A 25,995-nucleotide genomic window follows, 5' to 3' on the forward strand; every position below is an offset into this window, starting at 1 on the left:
AATCTTTCAGGAATTCTTTAAATTCACAGTGATTTAACGTGCGCGACTTTATAAAATTGATTAGTTTAATTATTGGTACTGTGACATTTGGCAAACTCAATCTTTTCGCGCACAAATTTTCCCGGTGAATTATGCAGTGGTTAACGAATATTTCCCTTCCTGTGACCTTCTTAATGTCTTGAAATAGCCTTCCCGATACTCCTACCTCCATGCTTGACATTGCTCGTGCTCCATCTGTCGATATACCAATAATCTTTTCTAATGAAATTGAAAAATTTTCCAACACAGACTTTAGTTCATCGTACAGGTCTTTGCCGGTTGTAGTCCCTTGCATTGGAATCAGTGAACACAATTCTTCGGTAATATTAAATTTGGTGTCAATACCACGTAAAAATATAGCCAGTTGTGCTGTATCGCTAATATCGCAACTCTCATCAAGTGCCAGAGAACAGTATTCAAATTTTGCAATGCGTTCACGAAGCGTTGTTGCTATGTTCTCGGACAAGTCTTCAATTCTTCTTGCAATGGTGAATCTTGATAAACTAATGTTTGAAATAATATTTATTTTATCAGGAAATGCTATTTCTGCAACAGCAGTCAGACATGCTTTTATCATCTCTCCATCCGCAAAGGGTTTCATTTTTTTTTTTTTTTCAGTATTTGACTGACAACAAAACTAGCCTTTACTGCCGTATTTGATAAAATAGCTTGATATTTAAAAATAGCCTGTTGGTTTCCCAAGTTTTTCTCCATTTGATTAAACTTATCTATCCGGAGTTGTCCTGTTAAGTTTTTATATTGTTGTTCATGTTTTGTATCGTAATGCCTTTTTATGTTATATTCTTTTAATGTCGACACAGTCTCTGAGCATATTAAGCATACAGCTTTATCTTTGACGAAAGTGAAAAAATAATCAAATTTCCACTTTTCTTGGAAATGCCTGTGCTCATCCGCAACCTTTCGTTTTTTTGTTTGCTTTTCCAACATGCTATTATGGATTAAAAATTTGAAAGTTAAAAAAATTTGTAGGAAAACTTAATTTTGAATTAAAAAAAACTCTAATATTACCTTTTAGACAATAATATTGCACTCACGCCTTTCAAGAAACACAAGAATTGCTAAAATTGCTAGTTAACAGCTTACCAGTCTGACTGATTGTGTGACAGAAGCAAACACAAACAAGCACAGACGCGGCGCGTTCATATTGCATGTTTAAACAAGTCGCCGATAAGTGTGTATCTTGTCACAAAAAATTGTTTCGGTTTAGTATGTACTACCATTTTATTATAATTAATTTTATAACAATATATTGATGGGAGAAAGTCGATAAAATAAATTCAATTTTAGAAATGCTTGGAGGGCCGCATAAACATGTTTAACTGGCCGCAAGCGGCCCGCGGGCCGCGTGTTGCTCATCCCTGTTTTAGAGTATTATATAATTTGTTTCTGTATATATTGGGATGGGGCTATACCACTGAGTGCGGCCCATACTCGCCTTAACAACTGTATATATTGGGAACCTTCTGACCTATATATATGACTGTATATAGACTGTATATGTGTGTGTGTGTATATATATATACAGTCGTAAATATGTATGTATATATATATATATATATATATATATATATATATATACACACATATTTTTTCATCATTAAACAAATATAAACATTAATCAGTGTCTGCTTTGTGATGAATTATAACTGCACATATTGGAAAAAGAGGGTCTACAAACTCATTCGATTCCTACTGATGACGTGCATGTATGTTGTATGACATTAACACAAAATATGTGACATTGACTTCACCTACTGACTCATTGACATTAAAAGGTAAAACCAAGAGAGTACATCAAGTGCATTACTATAAAATTTCAAAATCTTATAAAACAAAATATTTTACATTTTTAAGTCACCAAAATTTAAGTTTCAGTACTTTATGTTCCAATGCCAATTGATGTCTTCAGTGCCACTTGTGTATTTTAGAACATTATTATTGACTGGCTTTAAATTATATTTTCTGTTCTTTTACTGTAGATTATTTTTATAGAAATTTTTTGATGTATAAATTTAAAAATTTGTCATTATATAAATCTAATATTATTATAAAGAATTATATAAAATTATAAATAACAAAAAATGCAAAGACCATTTTAAAGTGACAGAACTCCTAGCACAAGTACAGTTCTTATCTGCACACATGCAGTATACAAAAGGGTGTGTGTGTATAGGGTGATCATAAGCTATAAAATCTGGTTCAATGCTGTCTGGAGACATCTCTAGACAGCATTTAGACAGTGTGGATATGTAACAGTCCAAACTCAACCAAATTTTATATGCTTATGTTTCTGAACATGTGGAAGAGATTTCCACAGGAAAAAATTTTGTCCAAAACTTATTAATGCAAGATATGATGCTGTGAGCAGCAACACATCTTTGCACAATTTCTTAAAGTATCATAACTCTTGAAGTGCACTTGCAACATTGAATTGCTTTCATTTGCAAGAAGGGCCCATTCAAGGCATAGTTATGGCCATTGCTGCTGATGTTCAGTAATATGAATTGTATCTCACATATCATAGGTGGTTTTATAGCCAGAAATTAATTATAGCATATGTGCATTATACATATGCTATGTACTTTTTGAGTAGTGGTGAGTTTTGGTATAATTTTATTATGGAAATGTTTTCTGCATATGTTGAAATGTTATCATACTAGATTTGGTTACATTTGGACTGATAAATATCTCTCTATACAGCATTGAATAGGAGTACTTTATTTCTGATCATCTGGTATGTGTGTTTATATATATTAATAACTCTCTTATTAACATGGAGAAAATTTAATTTTAGAATTTTTTGGATGCATCTCTCAGAATTGTTTCAATTCAGATAAAAGTTGTGTGCTTGAAATTTTATCTGAACAGAATAATAATAGATGATGCTCCAAGTGACAAAATATTTCCAGACACCCTGCACATGCAACCCACATTGCTCTATTTCCAGAAATAGTATCATGTAACATTGAAGTAAGGATGGAAAAAACTTAATCCCCATTGTGTCTGAGGGGGGGATAGTGTTACGAACTTCGAGTTTACTGAACTTGGAGCAGTTGAGAGGTTACCAGTTGTAGTATTGTTTGAAGGGAGCATGCAACTGTTGGTGTTCTTAAACTTGAAGATGGAACTGGGAAGAATCAAGCAAAAGCAGTACATGATGTACTTGAAGAATGTGGCATTACAGAGAAAATTAAGACTTTGTGTTGTAACACTACTCGTTCAAACATTGGCTACCTGAAAGAGGAGCTTGTGTTTTATTGGAGCATTTCCTTAAGAGAGACTTGCTCCATTTCCCTGCCAATGACACATATTGGGTATAGAACTAAGAACTGTTTTTCATGTAAAATTTGCATCACCAACTCTTCAAGCAGTTTAATGTGCAACTTTTCAAGCAGTTCAGAGATCAATGGCCAACTATAGACATGTCAAAATTTCAGACTGGAATTGCAAGTGAAGTTTTAGAACAATCTGTTCATGACACTCATGACCAAGTATTGCAGTTCTGTTTGAGTTCTTTGCAACAAAGGAAGTATAGGAATGACTACAAGGAATTCCTTGAGCTCACTGTAATTTTTCTGAGGATGAATTCACCTTGTGAAACTTTTTTCTGTTATCCAGGTGCTTTCCATGCCTGGTGGATGTCAAAATGCAATATATAACTTAAAAATATTCTTGTTTCAGAAAGAGTTTTATCTGGAATATGCAGAAGAATAAGCACTTGGAGATTTCTGCTTGTTTATTGTAAACTATGTTGAAGCTTGATTCATGTGTCCAAATGCTATAGAAGCACATTCAATGTGTTTTTTTCCTTAAAGCATTGGCAGAATATCCAGACATTCAAGTTTTCTAGGTGATTTTACACAAGTGTTGTGGCCATTTGTGGTATTTGGCTCTTGAGATAGTAACTGTTTCTTTGTTTGATGCCCAGGTGCTCAAGGAAATAAAACTGAAAATAGTTGAAACTATGAGATATGCTGGTTATACTGAGAACAGTAATAACACAAGATATATCATAAATGAGAAGAATGTGAAGAATATATTGTCACAAGATATAAGTCAATTTGTTACCTCTGAAATCATGAATTTCTTTTCGAGATTTGAAGTTTCAGCTCAATTTTTGAACTTGGATCCTGATAAGTGGGAAAGAGACAGACATAACTAGCTTTCCATATCTTCTTGACTTTTCTAGTAACAAATGTGGCAGAGCATGCTGGGAAATTAATACAGGAATACAATAATATCTTGACCAAGGATGAAAGACAAAAATAGTTTGTTACAGATAGCATATGACTACTGTTTAAAGTACCAGACAGCAGGAAAGAGACTCTGCAGAATTCTATATATACTTAGATATTAGTTATGAAGTCAATTGCAAATTTCACTTTTGTAAGCTGCCGACATATGGGGGCAATTAGTTAATTGCACGTCAGGAAAAAACCTAGGGACCGATCGTATGTGGGTGGTGGCGGCAGAGGCAAAGATGACAAGTGTCTTACAATAACCGTTTATTTTAGTTTCAAAACAAACTTACAAAGTAGGCCTACAATACAAGATGCGATCTAGATCGTCTGCGGCAGAAGGCGCTCCGGATGACGGCGATCGGAGAATGCTGTCGGAGTCGTCGGTAAAGCCCCGGGGCAGTCGGGTAGGAGAGTCCGATGGGGTCGGTGACGGACGTCGGCGAAGGAGTAGGTGGCTGGTTGGAGTACCGTCGTCCACTTCCGGGTAGAAAGCTCCGTCGTCTCTCCTTCTGACCTTGATACGGGGGTTTTTATACGATTTTCCCCCGAATCTTCCCTCTTGATTGGTCTTAAGTCCCTTTTTCCTTTTTTCGATTGGTCAGTCTACTGTTTCTAAGCAAGTCGAAAACCAAATTCGGCCGGGGACGGCGCCCGGGCGTTGACAGCTACTCACATAATTTACACAGTTTGCCCCCTCTCGCGGACATCGGGCTGAACCGATCCGCCAAACGTTCTGTGGCTGCCCCCCCCTTTCGCGACGATCCCGGGCTCATATGGTCTAGCAGGTGTCCTTGACCATCTGTCTCTCTTCTTACTCCCCTTTTTTGTTAATTGTTTACATCTCGACTCTTGTATACGAGCACCGCGACATTCCCTTCGTCGTTTATTACCGCGTTGTGTTTGTTTTAGAAGAAACGCTTTACAGATGTCCGGTTTATAGCCCGATGCGCGTTCTTGCTCCGATTGACTTTCCGAAATTTCCCGAGGTAGCGATCTTGTAAACAACCGAATTCTCGGCGCCATTTTAGGATCTTCACACTTTCAGTAATGTAGTGAATAATATATTAATGGATTTCAGTGCTTTTAATGAAAACAGTTTTATTTTTGTAAGATTATTCACATTATTAGTATTACTGTTTTAAATTTCAAGACAAAATTGTGCCATCTTGCACATAATGGAAAGACTGCTTTAGGTTATGTACAGCAATGTAAGTGTTAGGTTTTGCTCTGAAAACAACAAAGCATATAATTATACATATAAAATAAAGAGCATATTACATTCAAAACTTCAAAATATTTGGGGCACCATTTGCATCTCTTTGAGCTAAATTTTGATACATGTTAGTTCATCATAAATGAATCATTTTAGGGAGTGCGTCTCAAAGGATTCAAAATCAGATAGAGTTTGGAATTGTTGTTAAGTCAAACAGGGTCACAGAAAGAATGAGCAACAATGCTTATAACATGTGACTTATGTTTACTTTACATGTGAACTGCAAGTGTACAGTTGACAAGTCCATTATTTTAGTTAGAGGAATGATAAAAACTGTTTAGATTACAAGAGGTTCAGATAATCAGAGGTTTGAATTAGTACAACTGTACTGTATATAATCTTTTTCCTTCATTTCATTTATTATTGTAAACTAATTAATAGTTATTTATTATATATATTATTTTTGTTCTATATACAATTGATATTTTGATATTGCCAAAAATTAGCTTAAATTTAAATTATTGTGTATTTTTAATAGAATGTGGTGGACTCTAACTGGAAATTTTGGAAATATTCTTCCAATTGATTGGTCTAAATCATGTGCCAGATTACATATGCCTTCATTGAATTTGAATCAAAAAAGGGTTTGTATGAATTTTTTAAAGAATTATTATAGTATTTATTTAACTTAACTATAGTATTTATTTAACTTGTTGCATGTTCTAAAAAAAAAGTGGAGTTGCATGGGATATTACATCCTAAAGCATTATTTTGTAGTAAAAAAGTTTTAATTCAAAAAATACTAGCAGAAACTCATTGAAATTGATATTAATTGTATTTTAATTGAAAAAAAATCCATCAGAGCTCATTTAAGATTTGGCATTCTGCACAAAAATCATCAATATAGCAAATGTTTTCCAGATCCATCTGCATGTGATTCATGTCTAAATGTTCTCTGGTATCATGGGCTCTTCCCACTGCTCCTATCTCTCATTAGCTTTGTGAAGTTCGTTATGATACGTACTGGATCCCGCGAGCAGGAAGGTACAAAAAAAAGCTTTGATTACAAAAATAGCACAAAGTATTATTTATTCACAACGAAACGGTTCTTTTTTTACACGATCCCAACTTTATCTCACTTACTTAGTCAAGATACACAGGCGTTGACCAATTCTTTTTATCTAACCAACAAACAAGACTTCGTGGTACGTGACAAATATACGCGGGTCGATATATTTTTACTCTAACTTAAAAACTAAACTTACATCTATCTTATAACTAAAATAAAAATGAAAAAATGGAAATTAAGAATAAAGGACAGAGAGAAAGATTAGAAAATACCCGGGATTTTTTTTTGATCGATGAATCTTGGAGTAAGACACCTTCTCCAATTCTTTTCTCCTTTATACTCTTTTGACTCCTCTGTTGCCGTAGACCTTATCTTTTAACTTGTCTCGATGTTCTACTTATATGTTCGCTGTTCTCCACTTCTTTCTCGGATCCCTTAGCACCTTGCAGTCTCTCGTATTCTTTTGTTTCTTTCCTTTTTTCACTCTCGAGCACTGCCTTCCTCGTGCTTCTTCTTTCGGATCCCACACAAGAATGGTCTCTCTTCAGCCGTTTTACCCTCAGGCTCCACACTCTTCTTTTGTTTTCCCACGTTCTCGGAACTGGTCGTCTTACCCCCATGGGAGAAGGATTAAGAAAACGTTCTAGGAAGAATTTTAGAACAAAGAAACAGGAAAGACTTAAAACTAATCCAATAAAAATACGAACATATGTACAAAATTATACAAAAAAAACACGGCCGACGGCCACAGCTTCTTTCAGTTTTGCATCCATGTTCCAGGGTGGCAGTTTAACATTTTTAAGGCCAACCAACTTCAACTAACAGGGCTTCAGATTAACAGTGGTGTTAGTTGTGGCCTGCCTGACAATCACTTTGTTGGGCTTTGCAAATAAAACTCTTAGACCTACCACCAGTTAGATGTTTAAGTTTATTCTTCTTTTTATTTGTAGATTTGTTGAGAAATATATTAATTAGCTATAAGTAATGAATTTGATGGTTAGAATCTTATTTTGTTCTCATCATGGAGTAATGTTGAAAGAAAAACAGAGATTGGCACTAAAAGTTGATAGATAGTGCTGTGGTCAATACTGACAAAAATAATTTATTAAAAAAACTTTTATTGTTTTTTTTGGTGTTGAAAAGTATATGCATTTATTTTACTAATATATACTTTTTTATTATAGATTCTAAAAATTAAAACAGTTTAGTTCAAAAATAAAAGTGATTCTTAATTTTATTTTATTATTTAAATACATAGTGTGTGTTTAAATTTATTATTATTAAAAAATAATGCAAGAAGTCTTTTAATTAATATACAGTTAGGAAAAAAAAAGCAAGAATTCAGATTAGGGGTGAGTAATAGGTTGTTCTAACAGTTAAAAAAATGAAATAAATTGCTAGATGGCATGTGAGCATTCAACATGTTTGTTCCATAGACTTGACATTGTATCTTTGCCACTCTACCATGCCTGAACCATTGCACCTTTCTCAAATCTCTCTTCAGTTGCATCATCTACAGAATAAGAGCTTTAATTTGATACCTGAATGTATTTTTAGCCCTAGCCATGTACTAAAATTAAGTCTTAAAGTTTCAAACCCTCTTTATACTATTTGTATTATTTTTTCTTTTCTTAAGTTTATGACAAAATGTATGATTTAAAAAAATATATTTTAGTAGAAAAGATGAACAATATTTTTAAGCAACAAAATAAAATTATATACTTTAATGTGATTATTTTTTATCATATTTAAATGTGTCATTGTTATTGAATTATTAAGCTGCATTACTAGGATTGGTGTTGCCTAGTGTGGTAACTCATGGTGTCACCCTTATGGATCACTTTTTGTAAGAGACTGTACACAATCCTTAGTAATGTCTTTTCTAAATACTAATGTAATGCTACTAAATCATAATTTTTGCATATTACTGAATGTAGGGGTAACAACATAAACAAATAGCAAGATTAAAATTACACCTTTAGATTACAATATCATATGCACACCTACATGTATTTACACTTATTTATTTATTGTTTTTTGTAATTGTATTATATTTATAAAATATTTTATATTTTTTCTTGTAATTTGGAATAATGACAGCTCAGACTAGAATGCATTAGAAGGTTCAAAGAGTAAATTAGTAGAGTTTTAGCATTGTAGGTACAGTAGAGCATCGAATACCAATTAATTGAAAGTGTTCCAGTTGGCAAATTCAAATTTTTGCTTGTGCTGTGGCACTGCAGCACTCTCCCCCTCCCTGCCAACCTAAACTTTAGGCCTACTTTAATGTACTTTATATGTAAGGTATGTATTTTTAGATATGTGATACAAAATATATACAGTACGGTTTTGTGTTTAATATATTTTTTTGTAAATGATCCGTTATCCAAACAACTCCCGTTCCAAATTGTTTTTGATAATTGATGCTTTACTGTATATTGATATATATAAGTTGGGCTTACAACTACAAAAAATGTTTTTGTTGTTATAACTAATTACAGGCTATTATTTTTTAAAAAAATAATGACAATTATCAATTTTAAATGAAAACATGCACAAAAATTTTATATTCATTTTGGTGTCATTCCCCTCTCACAGTATTGCCCAGTGCAGTTTACACCTCCACACATTTAGTGACTCCACTGGGCATATTATCATCATAATTACTGCAATCTTCATTATCTTTGTTATTTTATAATATAATAATGAAAATTACTTGAATTATTGTCATGAATTTGAATTATAGATTTGTTTTTCAGTGACTAAATAATAATAGTATAATGAATCTATTGAAGTACAAATCAGTTTTTAGTAATACTTATTTTAGATCTAATAATGATGAAGTAAAATTAAATATATAAAATCAATTACTCAACAAATTTTATTAAAAAAAAAAAACAACAACATTTCTAAGTTATTAATTATATTCTATTTTCTTAGTTAAAACAAGTAAATTGTCTTCTCTTTTCAACTTAATGAGTACTAAGAGTTTTTATTTACCCACCACAGATTCTCTGAAACTTTCATAGACCTAAATGATCTATGAAAATTTCTGAGAATCTGATCAGATTGAATTTGCTTCTTTATGAGCAGCCATGAATGAAAAAGGAGAATAAATTTAAATCAGTAGAATTACTAAAATGTAGAGTAAAATATAAATCATTACATTTTTTTATCTATCATGAATAAAAGCTATTACTTATATACAATGTTTTTTAATCTTATAATACATGATCTTAATTATATAAGTTTAGAAGTTTTAATAACTTTCAGAATGTTTGAGATTAGTGTAATTTTTTTTCTGTCATACTAATCTATATTAAATATTTATCAATTCATCTTAAAATTATATTAACTAATAATATTGTCATTTTTTGAAATGCTTAACACTTAATATCTTTTTATATATTATTTTTTAGGATTGTGATGGTGGTAGATTTGATGATGAGCTGGATAAAGAAGACATGCATTCTCTAATTATTTCAGGACTTCAACAAGAACCTGTTCTAACTGCTGAACAAGTATTAGAAGAGATTGATGAAATGATGCAGGCAAGTAAAAAGTTAAAAATTATATGCAGAAACAGAAAATTAAAAAAAATAAAATTTTATAACTTTTGATTTGGTATGAAATTTATATTAATTTTAAATTTACTTAAAATTTAATTAAGGGCAATAACATTCTTGACAATTTTGATATTCATAATTCTTAATACGAATAAAAATTATTTCATTGATATTGTTTTTAGACATGATGCATTATGTATGCATTACTAGAGAATAATTTTTAATATAAGAACAAGATTTCTGAATAACATTTAACTATAAGTGTCAAACTTTAAGCACTTATATAACTAAGGCTAGGACATCTAGGCAGTAAAAGTTATGCATAGTATATTCAAAAAGTTCACAGAAAACATCTGTAATGTATGTAGGTAGAGTGAGAATGACTCCAATTTTTTTAAAATTCTTGTCAACTATATACTGAGCCACAGCACATTAAGTGATGTCACAGTCAGTTTGTGACATATCTACATGTGCATTTCTCAACATGGTAAAAACAAGATTTTAGAGTACAGTTTAATGTGAAAATGTCCACTGTTGAACAAAGAACAAACTTCAAATTTTGTGTCCTTTTGAAGAAGACACCACAACAAACTCTGGAAGTGTTATCTGCAGCTTACAGTTTACCTCTTTCCTACATAAAAACACATGTGAAAGGCAGAAAATTTGTCAACACAGATGAAGTGATTGCCCCTGCAAAAAGTGCACTTCAGATGATTGTAAATGAAGGGTTTCAGGACTTTCAAAGAACTGTATGATTGCTAGATGAAATGTGTTGCTGCAGAAGATGAATATTTTGAGAGTAATTTGTTTAAATGTATATTAAGTCAATAAAAAAAAAAGCGATAAAATTCTTTTCTGCAAACTTTTTGAACATCCAGCATAGAAATAGTTATAAAAACCATGTTAAGCTAAAATCATACTGACAAAATTGTAAATAGGTTTTTGTCTCGATTTCTATCAACAACTAAAAAAATTAAGAAATTGTATTATCTAAGAAACTATTCCTATCTTGTAAATGGATGTGAAAGAATCTTCAATTTTATCATTTTAGACAAAGTTGCAGATTCAGTATTTATATATACAGTCAAACCTGTTTTTATGTGGTCTTTTTTGTGTGATTTTTTTTATGCGATTTTTTTATTTGTGCGGTATACCAGTAGTTGGTGACTAGTCTCATGCATTTTGTCATGTCTCACGTTGACTTATTATAGTTCTGGCATAAATGAACTTATTACAGTAATATTATTGCATGAATATGCGAAAAATGAAATAATTTATTTTTTAAGTCAACAAAACACCACCTGGACAAAAATATGTAAAACAGACGATAGACAAGACGATGCAGTCAAGTGCTGACATCTGTTGTCAATAAATTTTGTGTGTGTTTTAATTACGTTAATTAAACCTTCAAAGTGCTTTCACATTCCTGGACCATTAAGATAAGATTCATTTCAAAGTGTAAATTGAAGGTAAATGTACTGTATTATTTTTTCTATTTAGATATAAAATTTTAGGATTTTTATTTTATGTTTAGACATAATCCCTGAAAATGAATAAGGGCAAAAACAAACGAAGAGGAAGGTAATTTCCTTAGAAACTAACACTACGACTTTAAAACGAGTTATTTTCTGTGAGACTTTTTTTATGCGGTCCCTATTCACCGCATAAAAACAGGTTTGACTGTATATAATTCCAGTTATAACTTATATAAACTAATTAAATATATAATCATGACTGAAATATTAGTGAAATTTCATAGTATGGTTCTTTTTAGAAACATATCAGAACAAATTGAATAAAAAAGTTTAAGTTTCAATTAAAAATATAATCAATAAAAATAATACTTGAATTTGGCACCATATTCAGAAAGATGAGAAAAAATGTTTAATTCTGGAAACCAAATTAAATTTTTTATTCAGTAATGATTTTCATTCTTTTATAAGAACATTATTAACTATGAAAATTATCAAGTGCATTAAAAACAAATATATTCTAAAGAGAGATCATCTCTATGCTTGAACTTTTTCAAATCTAAAATTACAGCAAAAGTTATAATTATTTGAAAATTGATTTAAAAAAAAAATGAAGTAAAATCAGAATAAATTAAATCAGGAAAATAAACAAATTAAATTAAATATAACACAGTACTGTATGATGATAAATGTGGACTCATAGCCACCCTTGCTCCATGACCTTCAACAAATTTCTCTTTATTTATATTATAAATAGAGATTTTTATTTAGTGTTCATGGTGAATATATTTGGTATTTATGAGATAAATCTCAGATTCAATTTTGAATTGATTTACTACTTTTATTTACTTATTATTGCATTTTAAAAATTACAGTAAATATATATGTAATAATGTGTTTTTGTTTAATGTATATACAGACACACACAAACAATTAAAGTATTTATTATTTTACAGCAAGAATCACCTTCAGGAGGTTTGACTTGTCTTTCTCCTGAAAAATCTCCAGAAGAAAATAAAATTAGAAGCACCATTATAACTGGATTATGCAAAGAAAGTATGTATCATTTTAAAAATGATTAATTTCAGATATTGAATATTACACATTATTAAAATGTGTGGTATTCATACATATTACCAATTTAATTCTTTGGTTTTTGCAATAAGCTAATTATGAGGATGCAGATAGATTGGTGAGTTACTTGAGACAAATGTGACTGCCATGCAAGTGACTGCCATATGAGTTTACACTACTAGCTATAATTGTCAATTATATGTTAGAAGTGCTGCACCAGTTCTGCCTCCTGAGTTCTTGCAACTTAGACTTGTGATAGTACAGGGTGTCCCACTCGGAGCTAACCCTTTAAAATTATGAATATCTCTGGAACATATAAACAAAAGGTATGCTATAAAAAGTTGAACATATCTTATTTAATGTCAAACAGATCTACATTACAAAAGGTATTGAAAGTGTCCTCAACAACTGTATCTCTTTCATCCTGGGATGAAGAGGTATGGCACATTGCTCTGTCCTGTTATAAATAATCTTCCTGAAATTTATAATCATCCAGTTCTTCACAAATTCATTTAATATGGACAAATATCAGTTGTTGTTCACAGAATATTTAAAGAAAATTGGACCAATGATGCAAGAAAAGGCTGCCCTTGCTCCTCTTTAAGGCATGCAATAAATTTTGCATGAAATAATGAACATTTTAAGCATTATTTATTATGTTGTTAAATACATTTGTTGCAGGTTATTCACAATTATAAAGGGTCAACCCTGAATGGGACACCCTGTATTATTTGTCAAATGTTAAGCCCTTTTCATTACATTACCTGACATGGCACTGGTAAAACATGTTCATATTGCAACAACATTGTCAATTATAAGCAGCAGTTACAATAAAAAAACAAAGAAGAGAAACTGAGCATGTTGGGTATTAAGAATGGATATTAAGAAGGAAAGATTATAAGGGCTTATGGGCTTAATAACTTGCTCAATGAACTAAAACTTAGTGTCACAACAGTTTAAAAACTTACTTATATATTTGCAGTATAATATACTATAGTTGCAGAAAAATACAGCCAAATAGATATAAAAACTTCATCTATACCAGTATTCTTTTCTTTATTTTAATTTTCTTCACTTCCTGCATAAACTGACTCCTTAGGTTGAAAATTTTGTTGCTATCAGTATTAAGTTTTCTTGCAATTAATTTTAATATTTCTTGTTTTTATTTTGATTTCTGTAACTTGTAGAATTCACATCCCATAATAATGCATTTTCTTCATACAGAGATATTAAAATTTTTTCTGCACTGTTTAACTTGCCAAATATTAAAACAAACTGAAAATATTTTGAGAAATCGCACAACTCCAGCTAAATCTGTTCAGACAAGCAAGCACATGAGAACTGGTAGTTCTGGCAAGTCAACTTACAAAGCTGTTTACACTAGCAACAGTAGAATTTGACAGCATTTAGTTTTGTTGCTAGTCTGAAAACAACCTTAGCTTATTTATTGTTATATCTCATAAACACTTGAATAATTTTTCAAGAATGAAATTCCTTCATCAAAAGTAAAAGAATTAAATAAATCCTAATTCACTAAATTGCTAAAATACATTATAGAAATTTTGAGTAACAAATGATAATTTAGTTCATGTAAGTTAACTTATATCTAGTACTTTACAAATAAACTAATTGTATTAAAAGGTAAATTTTAATATATTTTATAATACAACATAAGCTCAACAAAGTCCTGTAGCCAGGAATAAATCATTGGAGGCTAAATTTATATGAAGAAAGTGAAAGCATATGTTATACACTGTATACTGTATATGGACACAGCCAACTAAGCTGAGTGTCTTAGCTACTTTATAGCCCCCATAGCTATGGTTCTGGCTCAACATTAAGTGTAGATATATCATAAAAGTTTAAAAATTGAATTTAAATTACTTTTATGAATTATGGGTTTTTTTAAATAAGTACAGTGGAACCTTGCTTAATGAGCATAATTCATTTCAGAATCTTACTCCTAATGCGAAACACTCATTAAGCAAAACAATTTTTCCCATATAAATTAATGTAAAATACGATAATGCATTCATGCCGAAAAAAATACTCAAATATTTTATGTATAACATTTATTGAAAGAAAATTATACAATACACATTGTTAAGGAGTGTGAATCATCAATCATCATCATCATCTTTTCTTTTAGCATGGAATGAACCAACCTGGAATGCAAATTCAATTTGCAGAAAACAAAAAAAATCACAGATAATGTCTGATAAACATGCCAAACGATATGCCAAATTCTTGGGCTATGTAAAGGCTATAATTAAATATTAGAAATTAATTAATTTGACTAGACGTAGGCAGTTATGTTGCTATCTCATATTAAATTTAATAATTATAAATAATTAATTTTTAATTTAGACATTTAAAAAATTTAATTTGGAATTGGTCATTAAATTTATGACGAGATGGCAGCATAACTGCCTATCTCTAGTCAAATTAATTAATTTCTACTATTTAATTATAGCCTTTACATAGCCCAAGAATTTGGCATATCATTTGACATGTTTATTATATAACAGACTATGGTTGTTGATGTTTATACATAATATGTGTGAACACAAGTTTGGAAAAATATGCAATCACAAATGACAGTAAGATGCTAGCAGAACAAGTGCTAAATGCAGTCTGATGGAGCATGCTCATAATCCGGGACTTCCATCCCCTCTCCTCGTCACTCATTATGCAAAACATTGCTCGTTATTATTTTACATTTTGTTTTGCTTGTCATGCGAAATACTTGTTATGCAAGGTGCTAGTTAAGCAAGGACTAGCACCTTGCATAATTACACTGTAGTATAGATTTGAAAAACTCAACAAATTTTTATTTTAAACATGAATATTTTATAACATTTTTCTTAAAGCTAAACTAATTCTAAAATCAATTTCATTTTTTGAAATTTTAAAATATTGAATTTTGCAAAAGCATTAAAGTAGATATGAAATTTAGCATTAAACAAATCAATTCACTGGTATTAAGTCAGACAAATTTTAATTGATATGAATATCTATATGAAGAAACTAATAGTGATACAAAATATTTTTTATTTGCGATCTAATATACTGTGACCAGAATCTTATAAACACAGTAGCCTATATTAGATAACTATCAATTTCCATTGATATCTAATATTATCTTCCATTTATTAAACTCTGAAGGAATAAAAATGGTTCATATTGGTTATCATGATTTTATTCAGTTCAGAGAAATTATAAAATCATCAATAAATCAATTTAGTTTTTACAAAAAATGAAGCCAAAGAAAAAAAAATAAAATGAATATATTTTTCATGTTATACTGAAAGTAGTGTCAGATCTGTCCAAAGATTGTTTCATTATTGATCACTAGATGATCTGCTTTACAAATGAATTTATCAATTAATTTTTTTAATTTCTGTTTTATGCAGGTAGTGTCCTAAAATTAATTAGGTAATCAATTAACTATATTTGCTGACTACTATGGCTCATTTATAGTTTCTGAATAATGCAGTAGTAATGTAAAAGACATGGATTCACACCCTACACAAATTCTCATTATATTTTTTCCTTATTCCATAATAAATCAACATATTTTTACAAAAAATTAAGCAAAAAGAAAGCATATTTCTATGTCATGCCAGAAATAGATCATGGATTAATCCATCTGATCTTTTGGTTCTGACTCCATTTCAATAAATTTACTGTTTATTCATTGTCTTGAACCAAACTTAAATCTAAATTTGTAATTATTTTTCAGGCTATATTTAATCAATTAAAGCCTCATTCTTGCATAAAGATTAATACTTAGAAATTAATTTTGAATTTAATTAAATAATTTAGAAATTCTGGAAGAAAGAATGATCCAAAACAGGAATCCTTGCTCTGGATCAATAATTTTGGCAATATAGCCTGTAAAATAATCTAGCAGTTTGATTACGTTTGCTAACAATTTGGATTTTAATTGTATTACATGTAAATTTTTGAAACATCTATGGGAGATCATTCACATACTGTATAGTGTTGAAACCATCCAACAAGCTTTTCTGTATTATCAGTGGATATATCTATAAATATTGTAAATTACATGGCATTTTCTAGCCAAACAAAAAAAAAATGTTGTCAAATGTAGCATCATCATTATGATTCTCTGAGTAATGCTGGGTGCTTAGGTTAGTAATAGTATATTATAAGAAAACCACCAATTTCATTTTAATTTTATATAAGTAAATTGATTAGCAGTGGTTAACGTTTTGCTATAGAGATTTTATATGAAAAATTTTATAAATTTCAACAAATTATAAATCAGAAAATAATTGAAAATTGTATACTTTTAGAATTGAATGCACTCAATCTGCAAGAATTAAATGAAATTTTGACTGATTTGGAGCAGATGATTCAAGAACATTCTGAAATATTAATACAACAACTTGCTTTACGTGATGAATTAGAATTTGAAAAAGAACTTAAAAACACTTTCATATCTCTTCTACTAAGTATTCAAAATAGGCGACGCCAGTATAATATTGATAAAAAACGAGGACGTCAAGTTTGTAGTGGTGAACCAAAGGTAATCTTTATAGAATTCTTGTTTATTTTCTCAAATACTCATTTTATGAGTTATACTTTTTATATCATAACTTCATTAATTTTAGAATAATGAAATTGTAATTAATATCAATAATGAAGAGAGAAGAACTTCTAGTAATTTCCTTTTTAATTGATATAAATTTTGTCATATATTATTCATTTTGTACAGAAGTTCGATATTATGAAATGATCAACTATACATATGATTCTTAATTATTATCACATGTTCATTAGTATATTTAAATCAATAATTGAATGATTAATGATCACTTTTGCTATTAATTTATTTGTAACATTGGATATGAAAAGGATTTATAGGACCCTATATATCTTTTTTGGATCTTTGCAGATTATTGTGCAGCTTACTTTATTCAGTCTTTCTGCATAAATGGAATGTTATTACATTCCTTCAGTAGTTATGATAAAAATTATACATTACAAGAAAAGAATATATAAAGAAAAAATTTAAAAACTTAATGTTACCTCATTAATTTTAAAAATAATAAGAATGCTTTTCAATTATGTAATCTAACTGTGTGTGGATTTGATACACAAATTCAAAAGTTAAAAATAATAATGATATAAAGTTAATAATGAAAAATCATACTTTAACTCTGAGGGACAATATTGCTTTTGAGATACTGTCTCTCAGATATGAGAAGGATATATAATTTAAAAAATTTTTTTATATATATATCCTTCTCATATCTGATCTAACATTAGTTAGAACTTCACTTTTACTGATTTTAATAAAAAGAAAACTTAAAGGAACATTTATTTTTAGAAATAAAAAACTTTTAATTTAAAACTGTTTTTGAACTGTGTTAAAGCCTACTTTGGAAACATTTTTAATTAAAGTATTATAACTTTTAAAAAATAAAATGTTGCTTTACATTTATTTTTATTAAAAGAATTAATTTATTATTTTGTATATTTCTTTAAAATAATAGAAATTTAAAGAATAAAATTCAAAATACACAGGAAAGATAGAGGTATCAGAAATTTGCAAATGATCAAAGTTTTGCAATGATTGGTGACGTGAGTAACAGACAAGAGGCATAAAAGTGGCCACATCACACAATAGACTGTTGTCTCATGAGACGTAACTGCAGAAGATTTTTCAGATACACTAGTCTAGAATATGATAATGTGAAGTATTCTACTATTTGACCACCACTAAATAGAACAAGTTTATCAAATTGAGAAAAGTTGTATTGTCACTGCATGACAATGACAATCATTTGGGCCATAATGTCAACATAGTGCAATGCTGTATATCATAGGGATATGCTGAAGAGGGAGTTATGCATGAAAACGAGTAATTTCAGAGTATATGAATTGATACATCAGGAGTATGGAAGCATGCAACTCCTTTGCTACTGTGAATAAGTTTAGAACTCAATCACAGCATACAGATGGTGGAATTGGAATTGTGTCTGTGTAATCAGCTAGATGTTTTTGTGAGGCTGACATGTGAGCCAGGCAATCTGCTAAAAATAGGTAATTAATCTTGTGACACTGGATCCAAAGCTGCTCTTTGTGCAGGACTTGACAGCACTAAACACTTGTGTGGAGACATGTTTTGTTCACTGATGAATCCTGCATCTACTTACGTCAGAACAGAACAGAGAATGGTTTGGAAATGACAGCACCATCATGCTGAGATTCTCCTCAAGGAATGCATAGTAGCTCAACACTAAGCATGATGTGAGGTGGTATCAAGTATGGTATAGTCAATTTCCAATTATGCTGGATAATGGAGGGTTTACAAACCATAAATTTCAAATTCCATGGTAAATCTGCAAATTACTTGAAAATAACTACATGCACAATATGATATGAAAGATGTAGGTCATTACCAATCACAAAGACTTTATGCACTTAAAAATGACAGCACATTAACATAATTAATCACTAATTGATTTTTTTTTTTGGATGATTTTTTATTAACTGAAGAAAACAGCTTTATTTGTGAACAAGGACTGTTCTTTGAACAATTAATACGGATGTGCAAATGGGATTGATTTACATTTGGGAAATGAAAAATATCAGCTGGTTTTTGATCACATTGTGCATACCAAGGACGTGTTCTTTGACACAGATCCTAATACGGAAAGAAGTGTAGAAGCATATATGAGGCAATTGGCACTTATCACAAATTGTATGGTGAAATGAAAAAGGTTAATTCTGTTCAAACAACATTATTTAAATATTTTGGAAAATAGTGGTTATATAAAGTGTATGTATTAAATAAATATTTATACAATTATTTTTTCATTCATTTTAATGATTTTATCTTTTAATACAGGAATAATATATAATCCTAAAATAAAAATAAACAAACACAAATATATATATATATATATATATATATATTATATATATATACACAGGAATGTACAAAAGTAGGTATACAGTTGTTGTTATGGAAAAAAAACGTACAGGGAGAAAATAGGAAGAAAAAACATTTATTTTTATGTACAAATTAAATCACAAATAAGGAATATGAACTAATAAAAGATAATAAAAATAATAATAATGAACATCAAACATTTGTATTTCTCAGATTCTCAACTGTGTACCTACTTTTACACATCTATATATAATATATATATAAATTTAAATTTATGTATATTGATAGAAATAATTGTAATCATTCCTGTTGTTTATTATATTCAATTAGTGCAATTTTGCTTAATATACAATAATTGCTGGACTAATTAATCATGTTAAACAAGGATTTCTTGTAATAGAATGCATTGCTACACTCTATAACAGAAAAGCCTTGGTATGAACTCTAGCTATTAAATAAATGATCATGCTTTGCATCTCTTGTGCTTTTTTTTTGGTCATTTTCAAATCTATCTTTCCTGTGAATTTCATAACTCTGCTTTTTTTTTTCTATGGTGTTGTAGTTATATTGTATTAAAGAGTATAGAAAGATTTTATGCTTGTTATTAAATTTGGTTTGATGCAATGAAAAGTTTTCTTAGGCAATAAAAAGGCAATGAAGCACTTTAGAAAAATTAGTGAAAATAATACAGTAATAATGTTTAATGTCCAATTTTATTAAAACATGAAATCATCTAGAAGTGTTAATTTGAATGTTAACAATCTCTGATTGATTTTTGTATTTAAAAATGTCTAAGAAAAATATTACTTTTGAGAAATGATTAAAAAAAATCTGTATTGAATAATAATTATGAAATTTTTACTGTCTGTTGGCATTAAATAAGCTTTTAATCTAAAATTAAGAATAACAAGCACTTTTGACAAATTCAAAATTGTCTTCTTCAGGTAACAAACAATAGAATATGAATATGTTACAACATTCTAATAGAATGATTAATAGCTACAGTGTATTAGCCATTTTTTTAAATGCATTTTCTTACCATTCCATCACTCATAATGTTTTTTCCAAACACCTCACTAATCTGCTGATGAATGTCAGCCACTTTCATGTCTTTTGCATTAAAAAAACGAATCACTACATTGCTACTTTGGAAGAAAACCGGCACAACTCGAAATAACTAGTTTTGAGAAAATCCCATTTAAAGATTTAACTGAATATCACTTATCACTTATTCAACACTCACATAACTGCTTCCTAGTGGCCAAATATGCAAGTTACTTTTATGACACTTTTACACATCAAAATTTACTACATTTTCATTTTGATTATGACAATAAAAAAAATCACACTTTTTTGAGTTGTGCTGGTGTTCTTCCAAAGTAGCGACATGTACTTCACAATCGGTGGGATTTTCAATTGTCTGAGGCATTTTAAACACACACAAACAAACATAAAACGAATGAATGCTTCTGTAATTGCATCTGTGGCTAGCCAACAGATGTAGGTACTCAGCGCACATTCACAGAACACCAACTGTAGCACTGCAGCGGTCCTATTTTAAAACAGTACTTACTTAAAAATCACACCATGTATAATATATATGAAAATTAACATGTTAAAACTTCTTATAGACTGATCCAAACTTCTCGAAGGTGAAGAGATGGTTTATTACAAGCTTTGTGTGTTGTTATACACAAAGACTCCCATAAGTAAAGGATTCTATTGTCTAAACATGGTTTTATTAGTTTAAGGTTGGCCCATAATGGTGTGTAATTATTTTGTAAGAAGATCAGTAGTGGCTCTGCAATTATTGATATTACTTTGATGTTCCTGAAGACGGTTTGCTAATTTTTCAGATGTGACCCCTATGTAAAAGATTTTTGCTCCTGTTTAAGCTTGTAAAGGAATCAAGTATACCCCTGATTTTTCTAATAATGATCAGCAATCTCTATCATTGCATAACATTCTGTGCAGGGATGGTTGCGATTTATTGAGTAACGTTATGCCATGTTTTTTGAAGGCATTCATTGTACATAATGTAATAGCACCCAGATACAGAATAGCTGGTTGTGCTTGTATATCTGTATTGAATATTAAATACATCAGCAATTTAACTAGCTTTACAAATCTGTAGGGAGGAAATACAGTAAAACCTCATTAAGTTGAAGTGTAAAAGGTAGAAAAATCCTGATTTCAATTTAAAGTTTCAAGTTAACAAGTTTAATACCCAATTTTTTTAGATTTTTCTGTGGCCATAAATTTCTCATTATCAAGCCATTTTTCAAGAATCTGTTCATAGAATGATTACAGAATTGTACACAGCTTATGGTGCTTTTGAGTGCATTATCAAGACCCCACTTGTTTCCAATCAGAATGCCTTTAACATACCATATCAGTAAAAGGATGTTAATGCAAGGTTCTAATGGCATGTTGCTGTTTTCAGTATGCAGCTGTAATGTTTGTTTATTCTGATTGTCTGTATTCACATGGAATATATGAGAAAGTGAAGATCACCAACTGATCAAAGAAAGGAGAGTACAGGGAAAACAGATAAGAGTTAAAAGTATCAAGAATTTGACTTAACAAGACCATATTATATGAAAACCCTGTATACTGTTTGCAGGAATTGGTAGAGATTTTGAGCTAACAAAGTTTCACTTAATGAGCATTTTACATAATCAAATCCATACTCAATGCCATTTTTCATTATTTCTAGAAAATTAGAAAGTAAACTGTAAAATTTTTTCCATCAGCCATATAAATTTGGTCTTATTTAATTGTTGGAAATTTTATTATTTAATTGAAAATCTTGTGTTTTATTTTTGAACTTTATTTTATTTGTACAATTAAAGTAAATTTTGTAAAAATCATTGTTTTATTCTTGCAGTATTTAAATACAGTCATTCCATATGATGCCGAACAAGGATTGCCTGATAATGGAACTCTTCAGATTCTTATTAAGAGTAAGTGGGTTTAACAAACTAATATAAACTAAAGATTTTTTTAAAACTTAATTTTTTATTATGATAAATTAACACTCCCTACATTTAAAGATGATATTTAAAATAAATTTGTTTAATGCAAATTTCTTTTACATCAGATAAAATCATTTGAGACTTTTTTTGGTTGATCTTGAAAATAATTTTTCAGATCAAAAAAAGTCATTTACAAAATTACAAACATTTACAAAATTAATATATCTTCATTATTTTGGAATGAAAAGAGTGCAAGAGATTTTTGACTTGCCCTGTATAATCTGTATTACTAAGTAATAGAGGGATTTTTTTTAATATCTATAATCTATCATTCTTTTAATATGAATCCATTAAAACAAAATGTTTAATATCAAGAATATCTAATAACCCATTATCTATAGAGTTGCTTGCAATTCATGGTATTAATTTAAAATTTGATATTAGTAGATATTATATGTAAAATTAATATACAACTCTTAAATCTGGATGTGTAAACAAACAAACATGTTAAAAATCTTGAATATCTAGCAGCAAAACTATTTTAATAACTAAACTAACATTTTTGACTGTTTTAATTGGTCATCTTCAAGTTTTAAATACATTCAACAGCTAGTAATTAGAACATAAAATTTTTTAATTTCAGCCACATGCATTACAGAGGTCACATACATATCAAAACAAATAAATCAGTGTCTATGTAAAGATGGGGAAGGTGTGGCATCCATTAGGGTACCCAAAAAAAGACTTCCAGTCAGCTAAATTGTTTGTGTGATATAATTGATGATAGTTGCTCTTCTAGTTGCTTTGTAAATCTCTAGATTTCAAGATGTTTAAAATGGGCCATCTCCCAAGCTGGATGTAAGATGTGTGCTTCCCTTAAGAGTGACCTGAATATCATTCTCAAAATAAGAAATGCATTGAGAGAGAAGAAACTTTGTTCTTAAATTTTAATGGCATGAAGTAAAAATAATTATCAGTAAATTAATAATTAATATATTTTCATGAAGTAAAAATAGATGTTAGCTGAATTGTTCAATAATAATAAAATTATTATACTACTATAAATATATTTTTAAATAGTAATAAAAAAATAAATCATTTATAGTTTTGCAAGCTATCAGTGATGATAGTCCTACTGTTCCCACATTGCTAACAGATTATATTTTGAAAGGTATGTATTTATTTAATGAAAATTATTTTTCAATTTACTATAAATTAAAATTCTATTTGTTTTTTAGTGTTGTGTCCTACCTAAGAAGTCATCTGCATCAAATTAAGAACTATCAGATAAAACTTTGATTCATTGCAATAGCACAGTTTAGTTAAGCATAAAACTTGATATTATTTATTAAATCTATATTTAATATAGTAACATAAGTTATTTTATGAAAAATATTGGCAAATGCCAAGATATCAATAAACCAATGCATCAAATATTTGGTTACTACAGTATTATTTACTAAAAAAAATTGCCAAAATGAATGTGTTACTTGGCATCATTTGTGAATATTTTAAGCACTTGCTAGTGCAATTGTAATGATTTAGGTTACAAACTACCAATTTATACTTTAAAAAAATATCAATACAAAACACTTAGAGAATTTTGGTAAAGTCATCACAATGAAATTTATACACATCAATCTGATAAATAGTTCCAGGCTTTCAATCGTTTGCTTGGTGTAGTCAATTCTGTGGCATTGCTGTGATTTATTGTTAATGTAAGTTATAGAGAGTGAAAACACTGTGAAGTGTTATTTATAGCTGCTATTGTAGAATGTAAATTAATAGGGCAGAAACACACATATATATATATATATATATATAAATAAAAATATATATATATTATAATGTGGCTCTTCTGTAAATATTAAGTTAATTTTAAGAATTTGCACAGTATATGTGTATATGTAAATGCAAAGTTAAATATTGTTATCAGCTAAAGTATCCAGTTTTATGGAATAAGCTCTATTTTTTTCCCCCCCAGTCTTATGACTCATTTATTGTGCTGATTCTTTTTCATTTTTTATTTCTACTTATTTTTTAAATGGAAATCTTTTTATCACTCTGGAGAAGAATTTAAAAGTTCAACGGGTAATTAATATTTAAAAATTTTAGCTACATGTCTCTACCGTTCCTATCTTGTATTTTGGTAGTCATATAAAATATTTATTATGTGAGGACACCACTTTGTCTTTCTGAAAAGAATATGAATGTTTTTTCTTAAAACTATTGAAAATATCTAATACTCAATTTACATTTGTTATTATACGACTGTTATTTAAAGAGGGAAACAAATATATAACCAAAGATATGGAATTGTGCAATTAAAAGTATTTTATTGTACATTTGAAACGTATACTCATTTTTAACCTTCATTTATTAAATGCTGTGATTTTTTTTTTATTATTTTTTTTATTATAGCTGTGTATAATTTTTAATGTGTTTTGTTTGGTCTTTTTGTTAATGTATAATATACAAATATATATTTGTAATAATTTATTTATTTAAAAGTTGTAGCTATAAATGACTGTGGTGATGATTATATTCTTGTGACAAGTTTTTCAAACTTTTTTTGAGAAATAAAAAATAACTTCTATGATGTATTTGAGTTAAATCTTTTATTTTAAAAAATGAATCAAGTAAATTTCTATTTAATATTTTTTTTCTTAAATTACTGGTATATAATCAGTAATATAGTTAATTTCTCCTAAAAATTTTTAAATCTTAATAAAATATATTCACTTTGAATAAATTAATAAAATTATAGAAACATACAAGCAAAATGTTTTATTATTATGGTAGTTAATTGTCAATCTACAAATTTGTTTCAAAATAATCAAAAAAAAAAAAAAAAAGATCAATTAGATTAAGATAGGTATTGCTGAATGTTGAAGTTTTGCTTGAGAACTAATGAAAAAATTTATAAATTAATGATAATTATAGTATGAATTCTATATATATAGGATGTTTCAGAATGCTTAGCCAAATGTTACAGGCTTATAGAGGGAGGGAAAAATAATAATAAAAAGTTTAGGGTCACTTTTTGATCTGTGTAATTCTGGGGTCACCAAACTACGGCCCGTGGGCTGGATCTGGCATGAGAGGTCAGTTCATCGGCCAACTGCCACACTATACCACAAATGAGCTAAAAGGTAATTACTTATATAGAAATATCATAGATTGTAGATAAACTTACTATGTAGAAAAAATTAAAAGTGTAAGTAAAATTGCCAAAATTGGTCCAATATGATCTTTGCATCTGACAGTGATATAATTTTCAGGAAAATCAGTGAAATAAACAATTCGGAGACTTTTTATGACTGGACATCGAAACACTTTTTGTGTAAGTACCTGCAATGAAGTTTCTAAGGAAAGCAATTACGAGCTTGCTGCAGCGATC

At 29.3% G+C, this 25,995-nt stretch overlaps 1 protein-coding gene across 1 annotated transcript in view; it reads left to right on the plus strand.

The window, feature by feature from the left end:
- Positions 1 to 25,198, plus strand: part of LOC136969625 (fasciculation and elongation protein zeta-2-like) — a 41,901-nt gene extending 16,703 nt beyond the window's left edge. Inside the window, exons 2-8 of the mRNA XM_067263878.1 lie at positions 6,053 to 6,158; positions 10,003 to 10,138; positions 12,582 to 12,677; positions 17,015 to 17,247; positions 22,508 to 22,583; positions 23,701 to 23,766; positions 23,834 to 25,198. Coding sequence (XP_067119979.1) covers positions 6,053 to 6,158; positions 10,003 to 10,138; positions 12,582 to 12,677; positions 17,015 to 17,247; positions 22,508 to 22,583; positions 23,701 to 23,766; positions 23,834 to 23,850 — 730 coding nt within the window. The 3' untranslated portion in view covers positions 23,851 to 25,198. The remainder of the gene's footprint in view (positions 1 to 6,052; positions 6,159 to 10,002; positions 10,139 to 12,581; positions 12,678 to 17,014; positions 17,248 to 22,507; positions 22,584 to 23,700; positions 23,767 to 23,833) is intronic.
- Positions 25,199 to 25,995: the final 797 nt, after the last annotated feature.

Source organism: Centruroides vittatus, unplaced genomic scaffold, assembly GCF_030686945.1.
Source record: "Centruroides vittatus isolate TY-2023 unplaced genomic scaffold, ASM3068694v2 contig_18, whole genome shotgun sequence".
NCBI lineage: Eukaryota > Metazoa > Arthropoda > Arachnida > Scorpiones > Buthidae > Centruroides > Centruroides vittatus.